Source organism: Diachasma alloeum, unplaced genomic scaffold, assembly GCF_001412515.2.
Source record: "Diachasma alloeum isolate Michigan unplaced genomic scaffold, Dall2.0 Dall_scaffold_00545, whole genome shotgun sequence".
Taxonomy (NCBI): domain Eukaryota; kingdom Metazoa; phylum Arthropoda; class Insecta; order Hymenoptera; family Braconidae; genus Diachasma; species Diachasma alloeum.
In genome coordinates, this window is record NW_021680677.1 from 60,827 (window position 1) to 80,215 (window position 19,389).

At 35.1% G+C, this 19,389-nt stretch overlaps 1 protein-coding gene across 1 annotated transcript; it reads right to left on the minus strand.

Annotated features, from left to right (window-relative positions):
* Positions 1 to 31: 31 nt before the first annotated feature.
* On the minus strand, positions 32 to 17,811 carry LOC107043039 (zinc transporter 1; the record flags this gene model as incomplete). Its single annotated transcript, XM_015264339.2, is given in 8 exon segments — positions 32 to 645; positions 732 to 818; positions 2,353 to 2,531; positions 2,633 to 2,895; positions 3,528 to 3,826; positions 6,230 to 6,343; positions 6,482 to 6,842; positions 17,438 to 17,811. Coding segments are annotated over 7 exon segments (1,467 nt in total). The 3' UTR covers positions 32 to 309.
* Positions 17,812 to 19,389: the final 1,578 nt, after the last annotated feature.

Consider the following 19,389-nt stretch of genomic DNA (forward strand, 5'->3'; position numbering starts at 1 on the left):
TTCATTTTAGTCTTAATTCCATCTCCAAAAAACTGTTTTTATTATTATTCTTTTTGAATTTCAATTCGTTCATAAGATGAAAAATTAGTCTTATGCACGTCAATAATTGATAATCAATTCGAGAGTTGAAACCAGGGAGACTAATAACATTATTTACAATAAATGCCGCTGTTGCAATCATGTTGATGATCATTTTTGTTCTTTTGTCCTTACAATAATCTTAAAATATTTTCCCTTAATACTAACAAACAGTCTTCTTGTTACAAATACGTTTTCAGTGAAATAGAAAAAGGTTCAGTGTATATAAAATTAGAATGCCTCAGGATCACCCGGTATTACATCTGCAACAATTTCGTCATCAGTACTGTTACTATACACATGAGCAATGTCCACATCTACTTGTACATTAATTTTTTCACAGCTTTTTTCGTCATCACTTTTATTGAGAGTGAATCTCCTTAAATCAACTTCCGAAGAAACTGGTATGATTTCCTTCTTCAAGTAACTCTTGTTATCCGTTTGCAGTTCTCGTTCGGGATTAGATGAAATAATTTCTTCCAGCAGATCTTCACGTTTACAGCATTGGGACTGGATACAGAGTCTCCCGCGGCAGCGGATGAGACAGTCCGTTTTGTCAACATTCGACTGTACATCATCAAACAATTTCAATGTAGTGTTATCTAGATTATCGTCAAAGTTAAAATAACGCATATAGTTTCATCTTGAATTACCTTATGGAATTCCGGCTGTATCGTCACTTGTGTTATTCCCATCTCAACGAAAAACGCTGTTACTTGGTCAGTAATTGTTGCGTAAACCTAGAGGCAAATGTATTACTTTAGTGAAAAAATCAAATTTAAGGGGGACAAAGGGAAGAGGGATTTTTAGGCAATATTTTGTCATTTTAGATCTATTCAAAATTATAATATTCGTCACAGGCAATTGTATTCACAAACCTCTTCGTTCTGGAAGTCAGTTGATTATGAGATTTTTTTGCTTGAATCTCAATTACTTTTAAGAGAAATGTTCATATTTTTGTTACTGCTGCTACGTTCACGTCATGCCGAAAGAAGCCTTTTTGCACGCAAAATAGTATATTTTGTCATTAGGCCGAAAAAAGTCTTTTATGATACAAGGGAAGAAAAGAGCACTTTTTTGAACACGTCTTTTTCTCACCAGTGTCATAAAATATCGTATGATAGATATAAAAAAATGTATTACCTCAACAACTACTTTTTCTCACTTGTATCGTAATATACAATTTTGACAATGCCGCTACGTTCACCTCCTGCCGAAAAGTGCCTTTTCGTTTACTAGTAAATGAAAAGTAAGCGAAAAGGCTTTTGGTTAGTTGTAAACGAAAAAGGCACATTTCGACCACTCGCTGAACGTAACATCATTGTCAAATAGTGCATTACATGTCCGAGCCTTGGAAAACAGATCACCGTCCCCCACGTGCAAGATTGCCTTCCGAGCCGAAGGCTGCGCGCCAAGAAATTGGCGTTTTTCAGGTCCCTCGACACGAAAAAATATTGATCGATACACGTAAGACGGGAATTTTCAGCTCGTGTGATTGGTGCGCACTTTGCGGGAGGGAAATCTGACTTTGCGCCTACACCGTAATGGAAAATAACGTCCCGATCCTGGGAAGTAAAATAAAGGAGCCTCACCCACGTTGTACCACGTAATTCTGCACGTGGGCACAACTTCTTTATTTTCATTCCCTCGGTAGGGAATATACTATCAAGGCCCGGGGGGTGATCTTTCAAACGTGATCTTGGTTGCTTTTTTTATTTTGATAATCTGAAATGAGCTAATTGCGATTCAGTTTTACGTAGCAAAAAAACGTTGATTAAATGCTGAACATTTTCAAAGAGCGTTTTTGAATAATATTAGGAATTAAACCCAATAGGGAGGAAATTGCAAATTAATAATTTAATGTATCTAATGACTGTCGACATTTGTCACAGTAGACAATGGCTGTCGGATCGTTAGTTACCATGATGAATTATCCATTCACTATTTTCTCTTTATCGGACTTATTTTTTAATCTTTATTAAAAACGCTCTTTGACAATGTTCAGTTTTTTTCTACTTTTTTGATTGTACATGTACACTCATAATTTTTAGGGACTCTTACGTGATGCCAAATCCAGTGGAAATTGTGATATATTTTAGATTATGAAGATGGAAAAACAATCGAGATAACGTCTGAAAGATAATCCCCCCGGGCCTTAATATTAAAGAATCGGAAGATTGATGGTCATCCCTGGTATAGAATTTTCTAGTGAATGCGTTTGATTTTTCAATGAAATTTTTTCGTGAATGGAAGGTTTTCTTCAAATTTTCTCACCTTTGGATTTAAAAATGTAATATGAACAGTGGAAACGACTTTGGTTCCAGCAAGATGCCAGACATGAAAGTCATGGACATTCACAATCCCCGGGAATGCAGCGAGCAGTTCTTTCTGCAAAGAGTCAATGTTTATGTGATTTGGAATTGTCTGCAAGAGTATCATACAAGAGTCCCTCACTGTAACAAAAAAAAAAGTGGAGAAGGAAAAAATTAGAAGCGAAACACATTCTTCGCCTTTTACAACCAAGTAAACAAAGTAATTATTATAATAAACTTACAGTAGGGGTAACTGAGTGTGAACAAGAAAACCGCTGAGATAATGGCAATAGCTGGATCGAAATATTTCGAAATATCGTGCTCACTCGGTTTTCCCGGTGTCGTTGTACTTTCCTCGTACGTGAAGTGCACGAGAACTGAAGCCACAACAACGAGAACACATGGAAAAACATCTCGAGTGATTTCCATCAGTCTTCTACTCTTGGGCATTGCGATTGGACTTCTTCTGGTGGGAGTTAGCTTTTGTTCGCCATCAGCTACATCTCTGGAATAATTATTCATTGCAATCAATTGATGGAATAAATAACGAAAGACGTATAGAAAACTTGGTAGCAAACCTAGTTTATTTGCTAGAAAATTCAATTAGCTTCGCATTGGAATTTTGTTAGAATTTTACGAATTCTATTGAAAATTATGCAATTTTTTTTAGAAATTTCGGATAGATTTTCGATAGGAACTTAATATATATTGACCTGTCTATATCAGTCTATAACAGCTTTAATTGCAATTCTAGTGAAATTCTTGGACATGAATTTTTTCAAATTTTCTTCGTGGATTTTGTAACGAGTAACAAAGAAATACAGCGGAAAAAACTTGGCAAATTCATGTCCAAAAATTTCAGTAGAAAAAAATCTCCAAGAAATCAATTCTTATAGAAAAATCAGAATTTGTCGAGTTTTTTCTATTAAATATCTGTCAGAAATTCGAACGGAAAATTTACGAAATTTTCGAAGTAAATTGAAAAAGAAAACCAACAGAATTTTAATGGAACTTATACCAAGTTCCAATAGAAATTCAATAGAATTTCTCTGCGAAAGCCCTGGGTATTTCTATCGAATTTTTTTTAAAGTGCAATTTCTCTTATTTGTCGATAAGCAATGATTATTGTATTCATACCTTTGAAGGACAACACTTCCATCTTTAGTGACATGCAGATAGAGGCTCTGGTTGAAAGTATATCCCCCAATGATGAGATAGCAAAACAGATTGAGGACAATCCCACTAACGCCGATTCCCATTACAATCAGAGGTAAATGCATTTGATCGAGATGGCCTATATGACTGAGTGTTAGCACTGCTTCTAGGAGAAGTGTGAAACAGAAGGATGCCAGAAATACACCGCATACCAGCATCGTAAGAATATCAATTCTCGCCCAGCCAAATGTGTTCTTCATTCTATTGTCAGGGCTCACTTGCTGCAGTGGACACATATTATGAGAATTTTGTTGATTATGAAACATGATACATTACCTCGTAATTATCGTAGAACTGAGTGGGTTCAGATCATTTCACCAAGAGATGATTTTTATAATCGATACAAGTCAATGAACTATATTTCAACAGTGGAGCAGTAAAACGTTTTAAGTTGACTTAGCTCTTATCTGAATTTTCGAGGAACATCTCCGAACCTGAGGGAAATAACGCGATTTTTGTAATAACTTTTTTTGTAAAGCGAATTGAGAGCTACAAAAAAGGTTTTAGCAAAAATGTTGCCATCTCTCTTAAATTCTGAGATACTCATAGAAAACTGGCCAATAGTTGACACTCCGTTGGTCGCGCTATGAGCGTCGTGCCGCACTTTTCCGATTTTTAAATTACGCTGCAGTGAAGCCTCAGAAAAAAATTGAAAAAATTTGACATCTCAGAAAAACATGGCAACTTTGAGCTTGAATATATAATTAAGGGTAACACTGAACATAAAAAATCTCCCGGGACTTTTTTAAGCATACAATCGAGATCACTCTTGATTTTTTCAGATTTTTCCCAGATCTTTCAAATTTATCATTATGTCGATGCTAGTGCAGTGCGGCGCTTACGGCGCGATCAACGAGGTTCGTAACATTTGCATGACCAACGGAGTGTTAAAATTGATTTAAACTGTTTTACCACTTCATTACTGATTTCTTTTGACTCATTCTGAAGAACCTACTAATTTCTAATTGTGAGATATTCAAAGAATAATCTCCATACAATTTGGTAATTCGTGTTGCATTTCAAATATTCGTCATTCTATTGTCAGATCCCACTCGGTGTAATTAACAACGACTACGAATAACTTATTTCTATGAGTCCAAATATAACAAACAATATGATGAAATTAAAAATGAGATAAATGGTAGGAGTCCAGTTTAAGAATTACAAAGGCACGGCTCGGTCACTCGTTGAACGTAAGGTCACTGTCAAAAAATATTGTTCCACACATGTGAGACAGGAATTTTCAACTCGTGTGATTGGCATCCCTCGGCTTCGCCTCGGGCCGCCAACCAGTGATGGCCAATAATATTAGATTTTGACAATATTACGAGGGATCTCCTTATATTGTTCAAAGTTTAACTATGTTTAACAAATTTAAAATAGTATAAAATTTAGTAACTAAATTTTTTCGATTGATGATGAATAAAATGTTTGATAATATTGAAATGTAATTTTTAGTTAACAACCTAATTCTAAATTTAGGTACTTGATTTTCGATTATTCAAATAATCGTCAATCTTTCTACCTAAATTATTGGTTAATAAATTATTTCAACATTTGAATGTACAAATTGATGGTTAATTTAATATTTAAAATATTCAAGATTTATGTTAAAAATTGACAACTTCACATTTTAACGGTATATTATGATTGATGAATATGATTATCACTGCCACCAACTTTACACTCGTGAAAATTTCATCTCACTCGTATCAAAATAGACTATTCGTTTACTTGTAAACGAAAAAGGCACAGTTCGGTACTGCCAAAAAATCAGTAGCGAAGTGGTCAAACGGTTCAAGTCAATTTAGTCTTTAGTTGAATTTTCCAGGAATATTTCTGAATTTAAGGGAGATGGCGAAATTTTCATAATAACCTTTCGTGTAGAGCGAATTGAGTGCTATTGAAAAGGTTACAAGAAAAATTTTGCTATCTTCCTTAGATTTCGAGATATCCATTGAAAACTGGCCAATAAGCAAAATCGATTCAAACTGTTTGACCACTTCGCTACTGAAATATTGTTCGGCACATGTGAGACGTGAATTTTCAGCTCGTGTGATTGGCAACCCTCGGCTACGCCGCGGGCCACCAACTCCATACTCGTAAAAATTTCGTCTCACTCGTATCGAAATATATTATTTTATCATTCCGGCTATAAGGCAGTGCTTCACGGACGCACAGGGTCCGTGAAACTCTGCTTTACGGCCGGAATGACAAAAATATGATAGTGCAACACTGAAGATAAGTTTATAATGATTTGTCAAAAAACCGTTCTTAAAGGCAATACAATTTCCTAGAAAACGAATGTATTGACAAATGCTGCAAAACTTACTGCGTTAGAGAATCATCTTCACGCAATGTTTTCATTTATCTGTTCTTGATTTATCTATTTGATCAGTTATCAGTGAAGTGGTACAACAACAAGTGGATTTTCACCATCTTGACCCTATTATTACTCCAATGATCAGTAGTTCTACAAGAAAATGTCAACGAATATTTTTAGAAACGAATTTCGTGCACAGAAGTTATTTTTAAATTTTCTGCTAGAACCACTCGTGTCCAAGATGAATCGACAATTCGAAAATCTACTCATGATATCCTTTCAATTTCCTATTCAGTTATACCTTTGGATCAGTGGGTAATGACTTGGAGGATCCTTTGTCCTCACAAACCGCAAGAGTAGAGTTGCCCTTGGGACCGGCATTTTCTTCCGTTCGGCACCGCTCCCGACTTCCATACTAAACAAAAATCAAATGAACGAATTAATTAGAGTGAAAGTGCCGGAGGCCGCCGTAGCAAGCGCGAATCATGCAGCCTTGACTCACTCCCCGAATTAGTTCATTACCACTGTATTTACACAACATCAGTTCACTCACCTTCAGTGACACGATGCACCCGAGTAGAGCTACTATATTGCAGAGCATGTGGTAGGCATTCAGTAACAGAGTAAGCGAGTGTGTCACATGACTCGCTATTATCTCAACGATGAAAAAAGCAGTGGTGAAGAAGAGCACTAGATATAGTTGTACTGGTTGAAGTCGTCTGAACCACTCTTTAACAGCCATGATCCTGGATCGTTTTTTTCGGCTTTTCCTAGCTTGCTACTAATACTGGCACACACACGTCTATCTAGTTGCCTTGGGCTGCTGGTGGAACGACAAAATGAAAACTGTGGACTTCACCTCGCACTCTGGTGCCACAACCGTTGACCAGTCCACTGTGGTGTCTTGGAGGGACCTGAAATGAGAAGAAAGAATGTGATGTAAAAAGAAGTATAAATGAAAAAAATTTAAGAGGACCCATGCTGGTTGGATTTACATACGTGGGAGTCATTCATCTTCATGAACATCTATATTTATACTCTAAGCAGTCTACACGTGGCCTATCACTTCGTTTATTTACTTTATTTCTATTGCTGCGATAGTATAGAGCGGATTTGACGATTATGATGAATTATGGCTTCCTTAGGAGTAATCAACTACCTTGTAATTTCGAAATGTGTTGTACAGATACTCGGAGATTAATAAATTCTAGCATAACGAAATGTTTATTACTACTGCTAATACGGAGTTAAATTAATAACTTCCGGTTTAAATAGCAATCACTTCGCTTTCATCTCTTTGTTTAATTATCTTTCCCTCCTTATATTCTGACATTTGTTGATTGTATTTTTAATTGTCGGTACTTAATTGTTTTTATTTTTTGGACAAATCGTACGATTTGTCATTTCCATAGCCATTTATTAATAAAATGCCTGAACAGTTATCTTTTGATGTCGAGATGTATTTGACGGAATCTCCCATCAATTGAAAAACGCATTGTTAAAAGCTCTGATAGATAAACAATTTCATTGTTCAATGAATGTTTCGTTCACTCGTTCTCTCTTTATTCCTTTGTTTCGTTAATTTTGCTTCTCTATTCTGACGTTCGTTGATTCTTTTAACTGCATGATATTCTTGTTTTTATAAATACTTTATTATTCTGCTTTTCTGTAACTGTATATTAGTATAATACGAAGTGGAAGCTTACATGATCATCATATTATAGTAATTTATGACGCCAGGCCCTGAATTTCACACACCTTTTGTAGACATAATAAAATGAGAATGTGCCTGAATTTCAGACGAACAGGTGCTCGAACAGATTAATCCATGTTTGAAATTCAGACAAATTTTCATTTTATTCGGACGCCTTTTAGTGTCTGAAAAATGTCTACGAAAGGTTGTGAAATTTAGACATTCGTTTTTGCTGTGCTTCGCACTCAAGCAAGTCATACTTGTGCCAAAAAAATCATTGTTAACAATAATTAAAAAAGTATTTTTTTTTCAACTGGACCATATTCGCGAACTCTGCCACAAACGCATGCCCAATATCCAAACCCGTTACAAGTGCACGGAGAGAAATAGTCAACAAAAATTACGTATCTTTTCTGTAATTCCGGAGCGAAATGTGGTTGTAGTAAATTTTACGGAACTGTCACGGAATTTTTGCAGAGCGTTCCGTAATTTTTACCTGAATCTCGTGTGGAAAATTACGATACTGTCGCTTAAATTTTCTGAGTCGATTCCGTAATCGGTGAGTGAACTGTGAGTTCCGTAATTTTTACTGAACATTTCTCTCCCATATACCCACAAAAAACCCTTCTAGAAAACCTAACAGCCATTTGTACAGAAGAATACGGTAATGACAATTGGGGAGGCATAACTCACTCCCAATAACATCATCCCATTATAATAATTACAGCAATAGCTCTCGACTTCCTTAGCCATGACTACATCCCTCAAATTGTTTCACTCTCATTTCATCCATGATAATGTAAAACAACTTATCTGTCCTATTCAACCATACAATACTATCAGCTATCTGAAATAATTATTTATCTACTCTTTTGTGCTTTTTTTCTGTGTTCTATAACCGAAACATTGTATATCATATGTAAATACTAGACTGAAGGCCCTCGGGCGATGGCCCGTCACAAGCTTCTTGTGACAAATTCCGTTAAAAATAAAAAAATGACCATTTTTTTGTGCCAAACATGCGAAGCATGCAGCAAGCTTGAAAATTTTTATTACAAAAAAAGTTTTTTTTTTTTTTTTTAAAACTGTATTCTGTTTCTCTGTACAAGCAAGAAATGTAATTTCTAGCGCTACTTTTTCGTTATTTGATGCTCGCATACGCATTTTGCTTCCGGTAAATGCTCGTTTTATATGGAACGAGGGATAGTAGTTTGTCGTTTCGGTTATTCAATAATCATAGACGAAAAATGAATTTTTAAATAAAATAATAATAATGATATGATGGCAATCTTGTAACTTAGGGATAATATATTTCTTGATAAACTTCCCTCTATAAAAGATATTTTTATCATAAAAAGACACCGTATTGTATGAATGAACCGCCTCTTGAGCCGAATACACATAGAGAAATTTTCTAAAAAAATTCTAGTACGAGTACTGAAAAAAATCACAATCCACCTGCTGTGAAAAACTCTAGTGTTATTAAGGTAAATCTTCTTGGTATTTCTGATAAAATTTCTGGGGATTTCGGTGAAATTTTCACAGAAATACGAGGAAAAATTCACGTTTTCCCCAATAAAATTTCTAGGGCCGCACTGGAATTTTTTCCTGGTCATCACTTTGCACCTCTTTTCCCGTACTAGCACTCGAGTTTTTCTATAAAAATTGTTCTCCGTGTATTTGGTTGTTGAAAGCAGAGCAATTATTAGCGTTTGAGACTTTCAAAATGGAGCCAAACAAGTATTTTTTTGGTAATTTTCATCTAACGGATTTTGTCGGCCAAAAAGGCTTGTTTGACATCTTGTTCGTTTTTCTCTCAGTGTACATCGCGATTTTCGAGCCCAGTGATATAAAATATTGTATGTCACGCAGCGATAAAAATATTGCATGATTCATGTGATCATAATCCTCGCCTTCGCCTCGGATTATAAAATCACGTTCGTCAGATAATACCTTTATCGCCTGATGATACAATATACTATTTTGTCATTCCGGCCATAAGGCCGCTGCCTACGACCGTTGTGACAAAATAGTATATTATGTCATCAGGCGATAAAAGTATTATCTGGCGAATGTGGCTTTATAATCTGAGCCGATGGCGAGCTTGCTTCGCTCGGTTAGATCGCGGTTTACGGCCCTTTTGACGAAAAATTGCATTCATCACACGGTCCAAAAGTATTTTCTGACGAATGCGGCTTTATAGGCCGAGCCGACGGAAATTTTCAAAGCATGTAATTGTCACCTTCACACTCGTGAAATTTCCGTCTCATTCGTATCGAAATACTATTTTGCCAAATATCCATTTATTTGAGAGAAGTTTTTATTTTATTTTTTAAAAATAAATGTTTCTCTCAAGAAAATTAATATTCGGCAAAAATAATTTTTCTTTCTCAATGCGGCTTATTGGACCGAGTGACATCAAATCATATTTTGGTATGACTAATTCATTATTTTTTCAAGTTAACGGATATCGCATACGAACCAAAATATCAGGAAAACCCCGCACATTCGCTAGAAAATCATTTTGGATCAGAAAATTTCCGCTGCAGTTTTTCTCGTTAAAAAGGTCAACCAAAAAATTAGGGAATTTCCACGGAAAAATTTCTATAAAAGCGATCTGATGAGAAACAATTGTATTGAAAAATTAAATTCTATCAATTTTTTCTATAAAATATTTCCTATTGAACATTTCTCAAAAAAACATGCAGAAAAGCTGCGAAAGTTTCCAATGCAGTATGAAATTATTCCATATGTATGATTTGCTATATTTAAAATTTCATATTGACGAATTAATGCATTCCATAAGGTCGAAAATACTCGTGAATATAAACCTGAATAATCAATTTACTATTTTAATCAACCTATTGCTCACTGTTTCCGTTTGCATCCCTTTCAGACGCGTTTTTCATCGTTTTCATGTTTGCATTCTTGTACAGAATTTATTATTTTTCTCCTCTATAATTATGTCAATGGAAAACATAAAGTCACAATTTACTCGCATACATTACCTTATGAAAATCCTGGACACAGGACATTAGAATTCAATAGATTACACAACTGATTAATGGACGCATGTCTGCTAAATATATTCGTAATTTATAATTTCAAATGAGTACTGAAAAAATAGAGAGGATTGATGCCACGTGTACGTCCGGTTGTCAACTGCCGAACTTGGTTACTGGGTTCATTCTTACGATTTGATGAGGGGACGCGTCTAGGGAGATAGTTACGGTGAGAAGGTCAATTACTGAAGTGAAAGATAAATTGTTTGTCGACCCTGTGAGTAATACAGAAGTTTGCATTGTTTCCGTAAAAAAGAGGAGGGAAACAATCACTGAGACTGGTAGTGAGTCACATGTGAAGCGAAGAGCATTTTGAGGATGACAAGGGCTAAATTGGAATGACCTAGAGATTAGAGGTGAGATAATACCGACGTCGGTGGCCGAGTGGATTAGACGCAAGTCTAGTGTGCGAAAGGTTGTGAGTTCGATTCCCCGTGGAACCGAATTTTTCAACGGAAGGCTCCGGCGAGCGGGAGGTTGCTAATAGAGGAACCGCCTGTACCGGCATGGGTTTTTTCTGTGGTTTCCCCATGCTACTTCTATGTTCTATAGAAGTGCGAATGCGGTACAGTGTAGAATCCACAGCCGCATGCATAGGGTTGGATAGAGTGCCGAATGGGACACGAAAAAGGGACTCCGAGGCCGTAAAAAAAAAAAAAAGAGGTGAGGTAATTTCGAGATCCAATCAGAACTTCCGACAGTCCTGAACATTTAATTGTATCAGAAGGAAATTATTTACAATAAATCCATTTTCTTTGCACAGAGTATTTCTAATTGATAAGGGATTATCTATTCTTCTTATCTTATGATTAAAGATGATGGAAATAGTGAACCTCAATGAGGGGGAGATATATAGCTCAAATACCGCGAAACATGATGATAAAAGTAAAAAAAATGCTTCATTATTTCAGTAGCCAGTGACAGAAAACCAATTTTTGGTATGACTAATTCATTATTTTTTTAGATCACTGGATATCGCTGACGAAATAAAAATAATAGGAAAGCTCACACATTCGCTAGGAAATTCTTTTGGATCAGAAAATTCGAATGCGTCCTTGCCGATTCTATTGAAAAATTCTGCATTTTTATTACGCGTTTTTTAAAGCATATCTTAAGCATAGATTCAACTATTTTCAATTCTTTGTCAATTAAATTGCGTGAAAATTAAAAAAAAAAAAATCATGAATATTAAGCGTCATTCAGATTACATTTTACACAGAATTATAATTTTTAAACATTCGTCGTTTATAAATAATGAGGGGGAGATATATAGCTCAAATACCTCAAAACGTGATGATAAAAGTTGAAAAAATTCTCCATTATTTCAGTAGCGAAGAGCTCAAGCAGTTCAAGTAGATTTTATAATGCCGTTAGTTTTGCAAGATATCTTCCGATTCTCAGGAATAGTGAAATCACTGAGGATGTTTTTTATACACACAGAAAAACCTAAAGGTCAATTACACTAAGAAAAAAAATTATTTTTTCTAAATATTCATTTACTTGAGAGAAACATTCATTTTTTCAAAAACGTATGTCTCCAATAATCGAGTCATTCTCACGCGACCTAATTAGATATCAATTATGACAATCATGTTGCTCCAGAGGATGATTATGTTGCACATGACCTTGGATGAACTCCGTCAATGATTATTCAGTTTTCCTAAATTTCTTATTTTCTACAGGGAAAAATTTCGATTCATTTTTTAATGTTTATAATTATTGAGGGAGTTCGCTCAATGTCATAACTAACATGATCATCTTCTAGAGCAATATAATTATCATAATTAAAACTTAATGTGAATTGCCTGGGAATAAATTTTTTTTTCTCAGTGTACGTTTAGAGAGTCACCTTTTACGCTTTCTGAAGCATATTTTACGCTTGAAGTTGAAGCGCAAATTGGGTTCAAAATTGCCGTCATCGACGATTACGTGACCGTAATTTACGATTTCATGTTCCTAAATTCCGCTCAAAATCGCCGAAAATTAAGATTTAATTAATTTAATTAATTTATGATTTCGTGTGCATAAATAACCACTATATGAAGGTAATTTACGCTTTCGTACTCGTAAATTACGATTATTCTTTTTTATGTTTTATGTTTACTTATCCGTAATTTATGAAGAAGAAAAGAAAACTGATTTCAAGCGTAAAATACCATTCTTTTCGTGAATTACACATATGTAAATAGTAAAAGACGCTTTGTTTGGGAGTAACTTACATTTTTATTTTGACCATAAAATACGCCTTTTTGAAACCTAAATTCCGATTTTCATGACATGAAACAAAACCACCAGACATCATATTGATGGTAAACGTAAATTAAGTTTAGCAAATCGTAAATTACGCTTAGCAAAACGTCATTTATATTTAGGTTTTTCTGTGTTACAGAACTATTAAGATCCATTGTAGCGGCCGCTTGATCAAAACTTTGAATGGTTGGATCATCAACATTCTATCCGACCGGGAAACGAACCCGAAACATCGCGTATGTGGAGCGACCCTCTTACCCACCGCACCAGGCCGTCGGTTTTCTATTGAACTTATTCTATTGAGATATTTGCTATGAAATTTCCGCAATAGAAATTCAATAGAATTGTCTAGCGAATTCGCTTGGTTTTTAGATTAAGTTTTTGCTTCCGAATGGAAGCATTGTAATCGACCAAATGTAAGTTTTCGATTTTTTGTGTTATATCAACCTATTATGATCCAAAAAGTCCGAAAATGCAATTTTTAGACCGCGTCGGTCGTGTGTACGTAAATATATACGTATGTAACAAACTTTTTCTTCAATTATTCGCCAGTTCAACAATGGAATTCAATCTTTTTTTTTCTCAAATGTAGGTCTTACTGAGCCCCATCTACTGCCATTACTTAAAATTCAATTCATTAACGCATTTTTTGAATTTTCGAATTTTTTCAAAAATCACTTTTTTTACGATAGCTAAAAAAAAATTTGTTTCAAATTCATTAAATAACGGCTTAGAAAATTTGTTGAGATGCCCTTTCGACCGAGTTCGAAGATGAAGACGATAGCAGTAATCGTTACTGTAATTTTTGTGAAAATTTGCAAATTAATTTTTTTTAAATCAGAATTCCGCAGATATCTTTGGATTCCTGACTTCGAATGAATTGTATCGGAGATTGAAATGTTTGTATTGATGCCCTTAAGTGGAAGATGAACTATGGTTACGATAACTGTCAGAAATTTCAAATTTTTCATCAGTTTCCCCGAGAATTAGCTTTTTCATGGTTTCTTCAAATGTGATATTTCAAACTCAATCAATTATGAATAAATACATTTTTTTCAATGATATTCTGTTGAAATTTTGTTATGATATAAATAGTATCATTCTTTCATTTGATTTATACAAGAATTTCAGGAATCGCTTATGATATTCGAAAGTTTGTTGCCTTTCCATGATTGTGGAAAATACATTTTCGTTGATTATTTGAAAATCACAAACGAACTGTCAATATAATGAACAACTTCACGCAGAATCTTCAATGGAAAAAAAACAATCAAAGAACGAAGAAATATGAAGAAACAATCACTCCAAGAGTGAATCATTCTTGTTTCATATTATTGATCAAACTGCGATTATTATAATGCATTTAACTATATTCATAATAATCGACAGCCATAACCTACACGTGGCTTATGGAAACGATAAACCTGTTAAATGCTGAGCTTAGAAAGAAGCCAATTGTAATAGCTAGAAAACGATTCAATGAAAATACAAAAGCGAAATGAAAACATGAAATGTAGCTTATAAAATGAATGCTACAAAGAAACAACGAGAGTGATGAAAGAATAATGAAAAAAAATGAATAAATAAAAAGTTCTATAAGAGAAAATAATAACAAGAATAATAATAATTATAAAATTCAACTGAGGAGAAAATTTGTCACAATTGATTGAAAAGAAACATTCAATTTAATGAAATAAAGTAAAATATAAATCATATACGGAAGAAAAAAAAATGCAACATGACCATTCGGAAGTATATTGCGAATTTATTAGCAAAAAAAGCTATACTATATGCAATACATTGGCAATTTCCCACTTGTTTCGTGTGTTTTCCTCTTTTTAACGTGCTACACGGAAATAACTATTTTCGACCCAAGGTCGAAACAGTATATATTTCCCGCTAGGGGAGGGAAAATAAAGGAGTCGTGCCCACGTGCAGAATTACCACCCGAACCGAAGACGAGGGTGGTAAACACCTGGGTAAGGGTCCTTTATTTTACCTCCCGTGGTGAGAACGTTATTAAATGTGTCCTTTCCGCCCGCCGTGGCGAAATAGTATATTTCGTAACAAGTGCAAAAAACATTTTTTCACGAGTTACGAACAATATTTTTCATCACAATGTGGCGGAAATTGGACTTTTAGGCACGCGGAGCGTGCCGAAAAGTTCACTTTTCGTCACAGCGTGATGAAAAAAACTTTTTGTCATTTCGGCCCTAAGCAGCGATTCCCCGAGTGGAAATTGCTTCAGGCCTACCTGAAGCACGATCAGAACTTGATTAGATTTTTGTAAGGTTCGACTGATCCGGTGATTCCTGATGAGAACCTGACCAAGTTCTGATCTAGCAGATCGGATCCCAAAAACTACAGGCGGGTTCAGATCAAGTTCTGATCAGGTAGACATGATCAGATGATGCCTGATGAGAACCTGACCAAGTTTTAATCCAGTAGATCGGAGCCGAAAAACTGCAGGATAATTCAGATCAAGTTCTGATCAGGTAGGCACGATCTTACCCTGAGGTCAGCTGCCTGACCGCAATTTGATCAAATTCGGATTTGATGTCCTTGATCGGTATTTGAAAGGGGTCAATTGAAGAGAAAATCATCAGATTCAGATCCGCTCCACCTGACATTAATTTTGATAAGTTTTTCGGATAATTTAATTAACTACTATTATACTATTTAAATTAAGTTTTATCAATCATTATCAATAATTATTTTCAATCTTCAAAAAGAATCATTATACTATAATTAAAATAAATTAAATTGAATTAATTTAATTTAATGAATTTAATTAAATTAATCAATTTAATTAACAGCCAGCCCTTCTCAAATGTACAGAAGGGATGGATGATGATGCCGTAAATATGTATTAGAAGAGTATCAAACTTACACGCAAATGATCTTGAGAAAAAAATCACCAAATGCCTATTTATTTATTAGTGTTATTGTTATTATCATTATTATTATTCATTAATGAAATAAATAAAAATTTAATTGAACATGTTTTATCTCTGAGAATGCACACGCACATCCGCGAGATCAAGAATAATCGTAAATTCAAGGAATACCCCGATATAAATCATATAGGCAATGTACAGTTTACTCAATAGTAATAGCACGATAGCGTAGTGGTTAGGGCATAGGATTAGTAATCATAGGGTCCCCGGTTCGGAGGTAATAACAGTAGAGATTCATTAAGAGAGGCGGCCTACGGTGAAAGAATTGAATTATCTTTTGTTTTGGATTAATTATCATTGATAATTGTTATTGATATTGACAGACAGGTTAGCCGGTTTTCATACAGTTGACTTGATCAGCTTCGGATCCATTCGTTCTGATCAAATCCGGATTGGTCAGAGGCGTAACATGTCTGATCACGGATCCGTCAACTTGATCAATATCTGATCAGTGGTCAAGTCTAACCTGATCCAAACTTGATCAAGACCTGACCGGAATTTCCACTCGGGTCACGGAAGCGTAGCGTTTTGACAAAAAATATTGTCCGTCACACGGCCGAAAGTCATATTCGCCAGAAAAGTTTTTTTCGACCGAGGCGAACACAGTAAAAACTAATGTTTGAATTTCACACACCTTTTGCAGACATTTTTCAGACACGAGAAAATGTCCGACTAAAATAAAAATTTGTCTGGATTTCAAACATGAATTCCACAGACAGATGTTTGGGCATCTGTTCGTCTGAAAATCAAACACATTTTCATGTTATTCAAACGTTTTTTAGTGTCTAAAAAATGTCTACAACAGGTTTATGAAATTCAAACATTCGTTTTTGCTGTGAAGCCTCGGTTTTGCCTCGGTCTGCAATCACACGTGTCAGAAAAGTTGTTTTTGGCCGAGTAATGAAGATAATTTTTCATCACAATGTTCATAACGACGTTTTACGGACAGTGTAAAGAAAATTTTACTGACATGTTCGTGAAAAATTGGTTCAATTTGGAGAAAAAAATACTGAGAGAACAGTAATTTCCTCGTCCCGGTAAATTTCCCCTAGCAGACCCCTTTGAACCCAGTCTATGGTGCGAGCACGATAACTTTTCTTCCATTCTAATCTACATGTAACCATTGAAGTTGGAAAGTTAGATTCAAACTTCAAAGAGTTTGAATAATAAAATCATTGCAAAATGTCCGGGAACCTATCGTGAAACGTCGTTGGAATGAAAACTCCGATATTCGACTGGAAATGTTCAACTTCTTCTCTTCTGAAGTCATCTCAGACGAATTTTTTAATTATCTAAAGTACTGATTTCACGACAAATTAAAATATGAAAAACAACGGTTCATGATTACCCAACGAAAAAGAGAAGCATAATCATGCACGAGTAGTGAAACCGATTGACTCTTGTTATTGCTGGATGGAAGGACGTCTATCAAAGCGACTAGTTGGTCACATCCGGCCAATGTCGAGCGAGGTTGTTCATTGACTACTGCATGATGTACTTGGCAATAACACGTGACCAGGCGAATTATAAAAACAAATAAAGAGTACCTGTCTTCCTCTCCTATCCTCGAGTGTTAACACCGACGAGAATTTTTTCTTCTTTTTCTCAATTCGCAGATGATATTCAGTGACTGTCGTACCGTCTCCCGGAGAGTTTTGGACTGGCGACTACTGTCCGGCTCGGCCGGAGATAAGACATTTCAGTATCAGTCAATTCATCTCTGATCATCGAGACTGTCCAACGCTCGCACTGAGATAGTAGTACTCAAACCGTTGCGTTTATTATCTTTTCTTTTAAACATCGTTTTCTCATACATAAAAATATTTGATTGAAATCCATGCCAGTCATCATAAATTATAACACCTTTTCAAAATTAAATAATCAATTAAGGGGAGACCGCGGTGAAATTTGAAAGTCTCGGCTTGGCCTTAAGAGGTACTGGACGACTTTTGATATATGAAGGGATATATAAAAAAGTGAGAAAAATTTCGGACCCGAACCGTTTTGCCCCGTATATACACCAAAAACGTCGTTTTTTACGTTTTTAGCTTAGAAATGTCCCTTGTACCACAGTTTTCATCCGATTTCAACTTTTTTTTTTTTAATGTTCGCTATACTCCAACGAACAAACCCAAGTATCCGTTTTGCTTTATATTTATCAGATGACGAGAAAATGATTTTTTTAGTTTCTATTTTTTTTTCTCTTTTTAGCAAATGCTAAAATTAGTTGTTTTTCGTTATTCCACGTTCTAATCATACGTAATCGAAATATTATAACAAAAAAAAAATGGGCGGAAAACAACGAATTTTAGCATTTGCTAAAAAGAGGAAAAAAAATGAAAACTAAAGAAAAAGATTTTCTCATGAGCTAATAAATATAAAGCAAAACGAATACTTGGGTTTGTTCGTTGGAGTATAGCGAACATTAAAAAAAAAAAAGTTGAAATCGGATCAAAACTGTGGTCCGAGGGACATTTTTAAACTAAAAACGTGAAAAATTACGTTTTTGGTGGGTATACGGGGCAAAACCGTTCGGGTCCGAAATTTTTCTCACTTTTTTATATTTCCCTTCATATATCAAAACTCATCCAATGGCTCTTAAGGCCGAGCCGAGACTTTAAAATTTCACCGCGGTCTCCCCTTAACTTGTTTTTTCACTAGTTTTTTTCATTACTAATACTAAGGTTTCGACTCTTTTCTCCTGGGCTCCACTTGAATATCTCCAATGAGGCCATTATGGCAGATCCTAATCTCAATTCAACACTTTACAAATAAAATCCTGCCGCACGTAAATCCGGTATTATTTCAACTGTAATTCCGATAAGCGAAGTCGTGCTGGTGGTTAGCGAACGAAAAACGATTTTTATTGATTAAATTGAGAACAAAAGGTAGTATATACTGGTACGTGGCTCGGAGTTGACTGGTGAATGTTTGTAACGTTTCAGTCTATATGTGACTGCTGCATGATGTTGAATAATGGCACGATAAGCTTCCCCAAACGATTCCGTCGTTTTTCATTAACGCAATTTATGTAAGATTTTTAGTGTTCGGTTTTTTTGCAGGATGAACAGAATTCAAATAGAAGATTGATGGACCATTCCTCTTGATTGATTATTACTAATCAGCATTTTCCAGCTTCAGTATCGATCGCTTTTTAGTAATTGAATGATCAATTCAGTTTTGGAGAGACACTTTTACTCACTGTATTACCAAGAATGAAAATCGACATCTTCTACTAAAACAAGGGTATCTCAAAATTCATGTGAAAGTTTGTTGTTCACATCCATTTCTAAGTCGCAAGTCACGGAGCTCGCAAATAATTTTATTTCTCTTCCAATGTGAACTACTTCATGTTATTTGTATTTTTTTATGTATTCGTACCATTTATACAGCTGGCAAGAGAAGGAAAACGTGAAATTTCAGACGATTTTTCACATGAATTTTGAGATACCCTGGTCTGAACGCGAATTTTGAGACACCTTTGTTTTAAAAAGAAAAA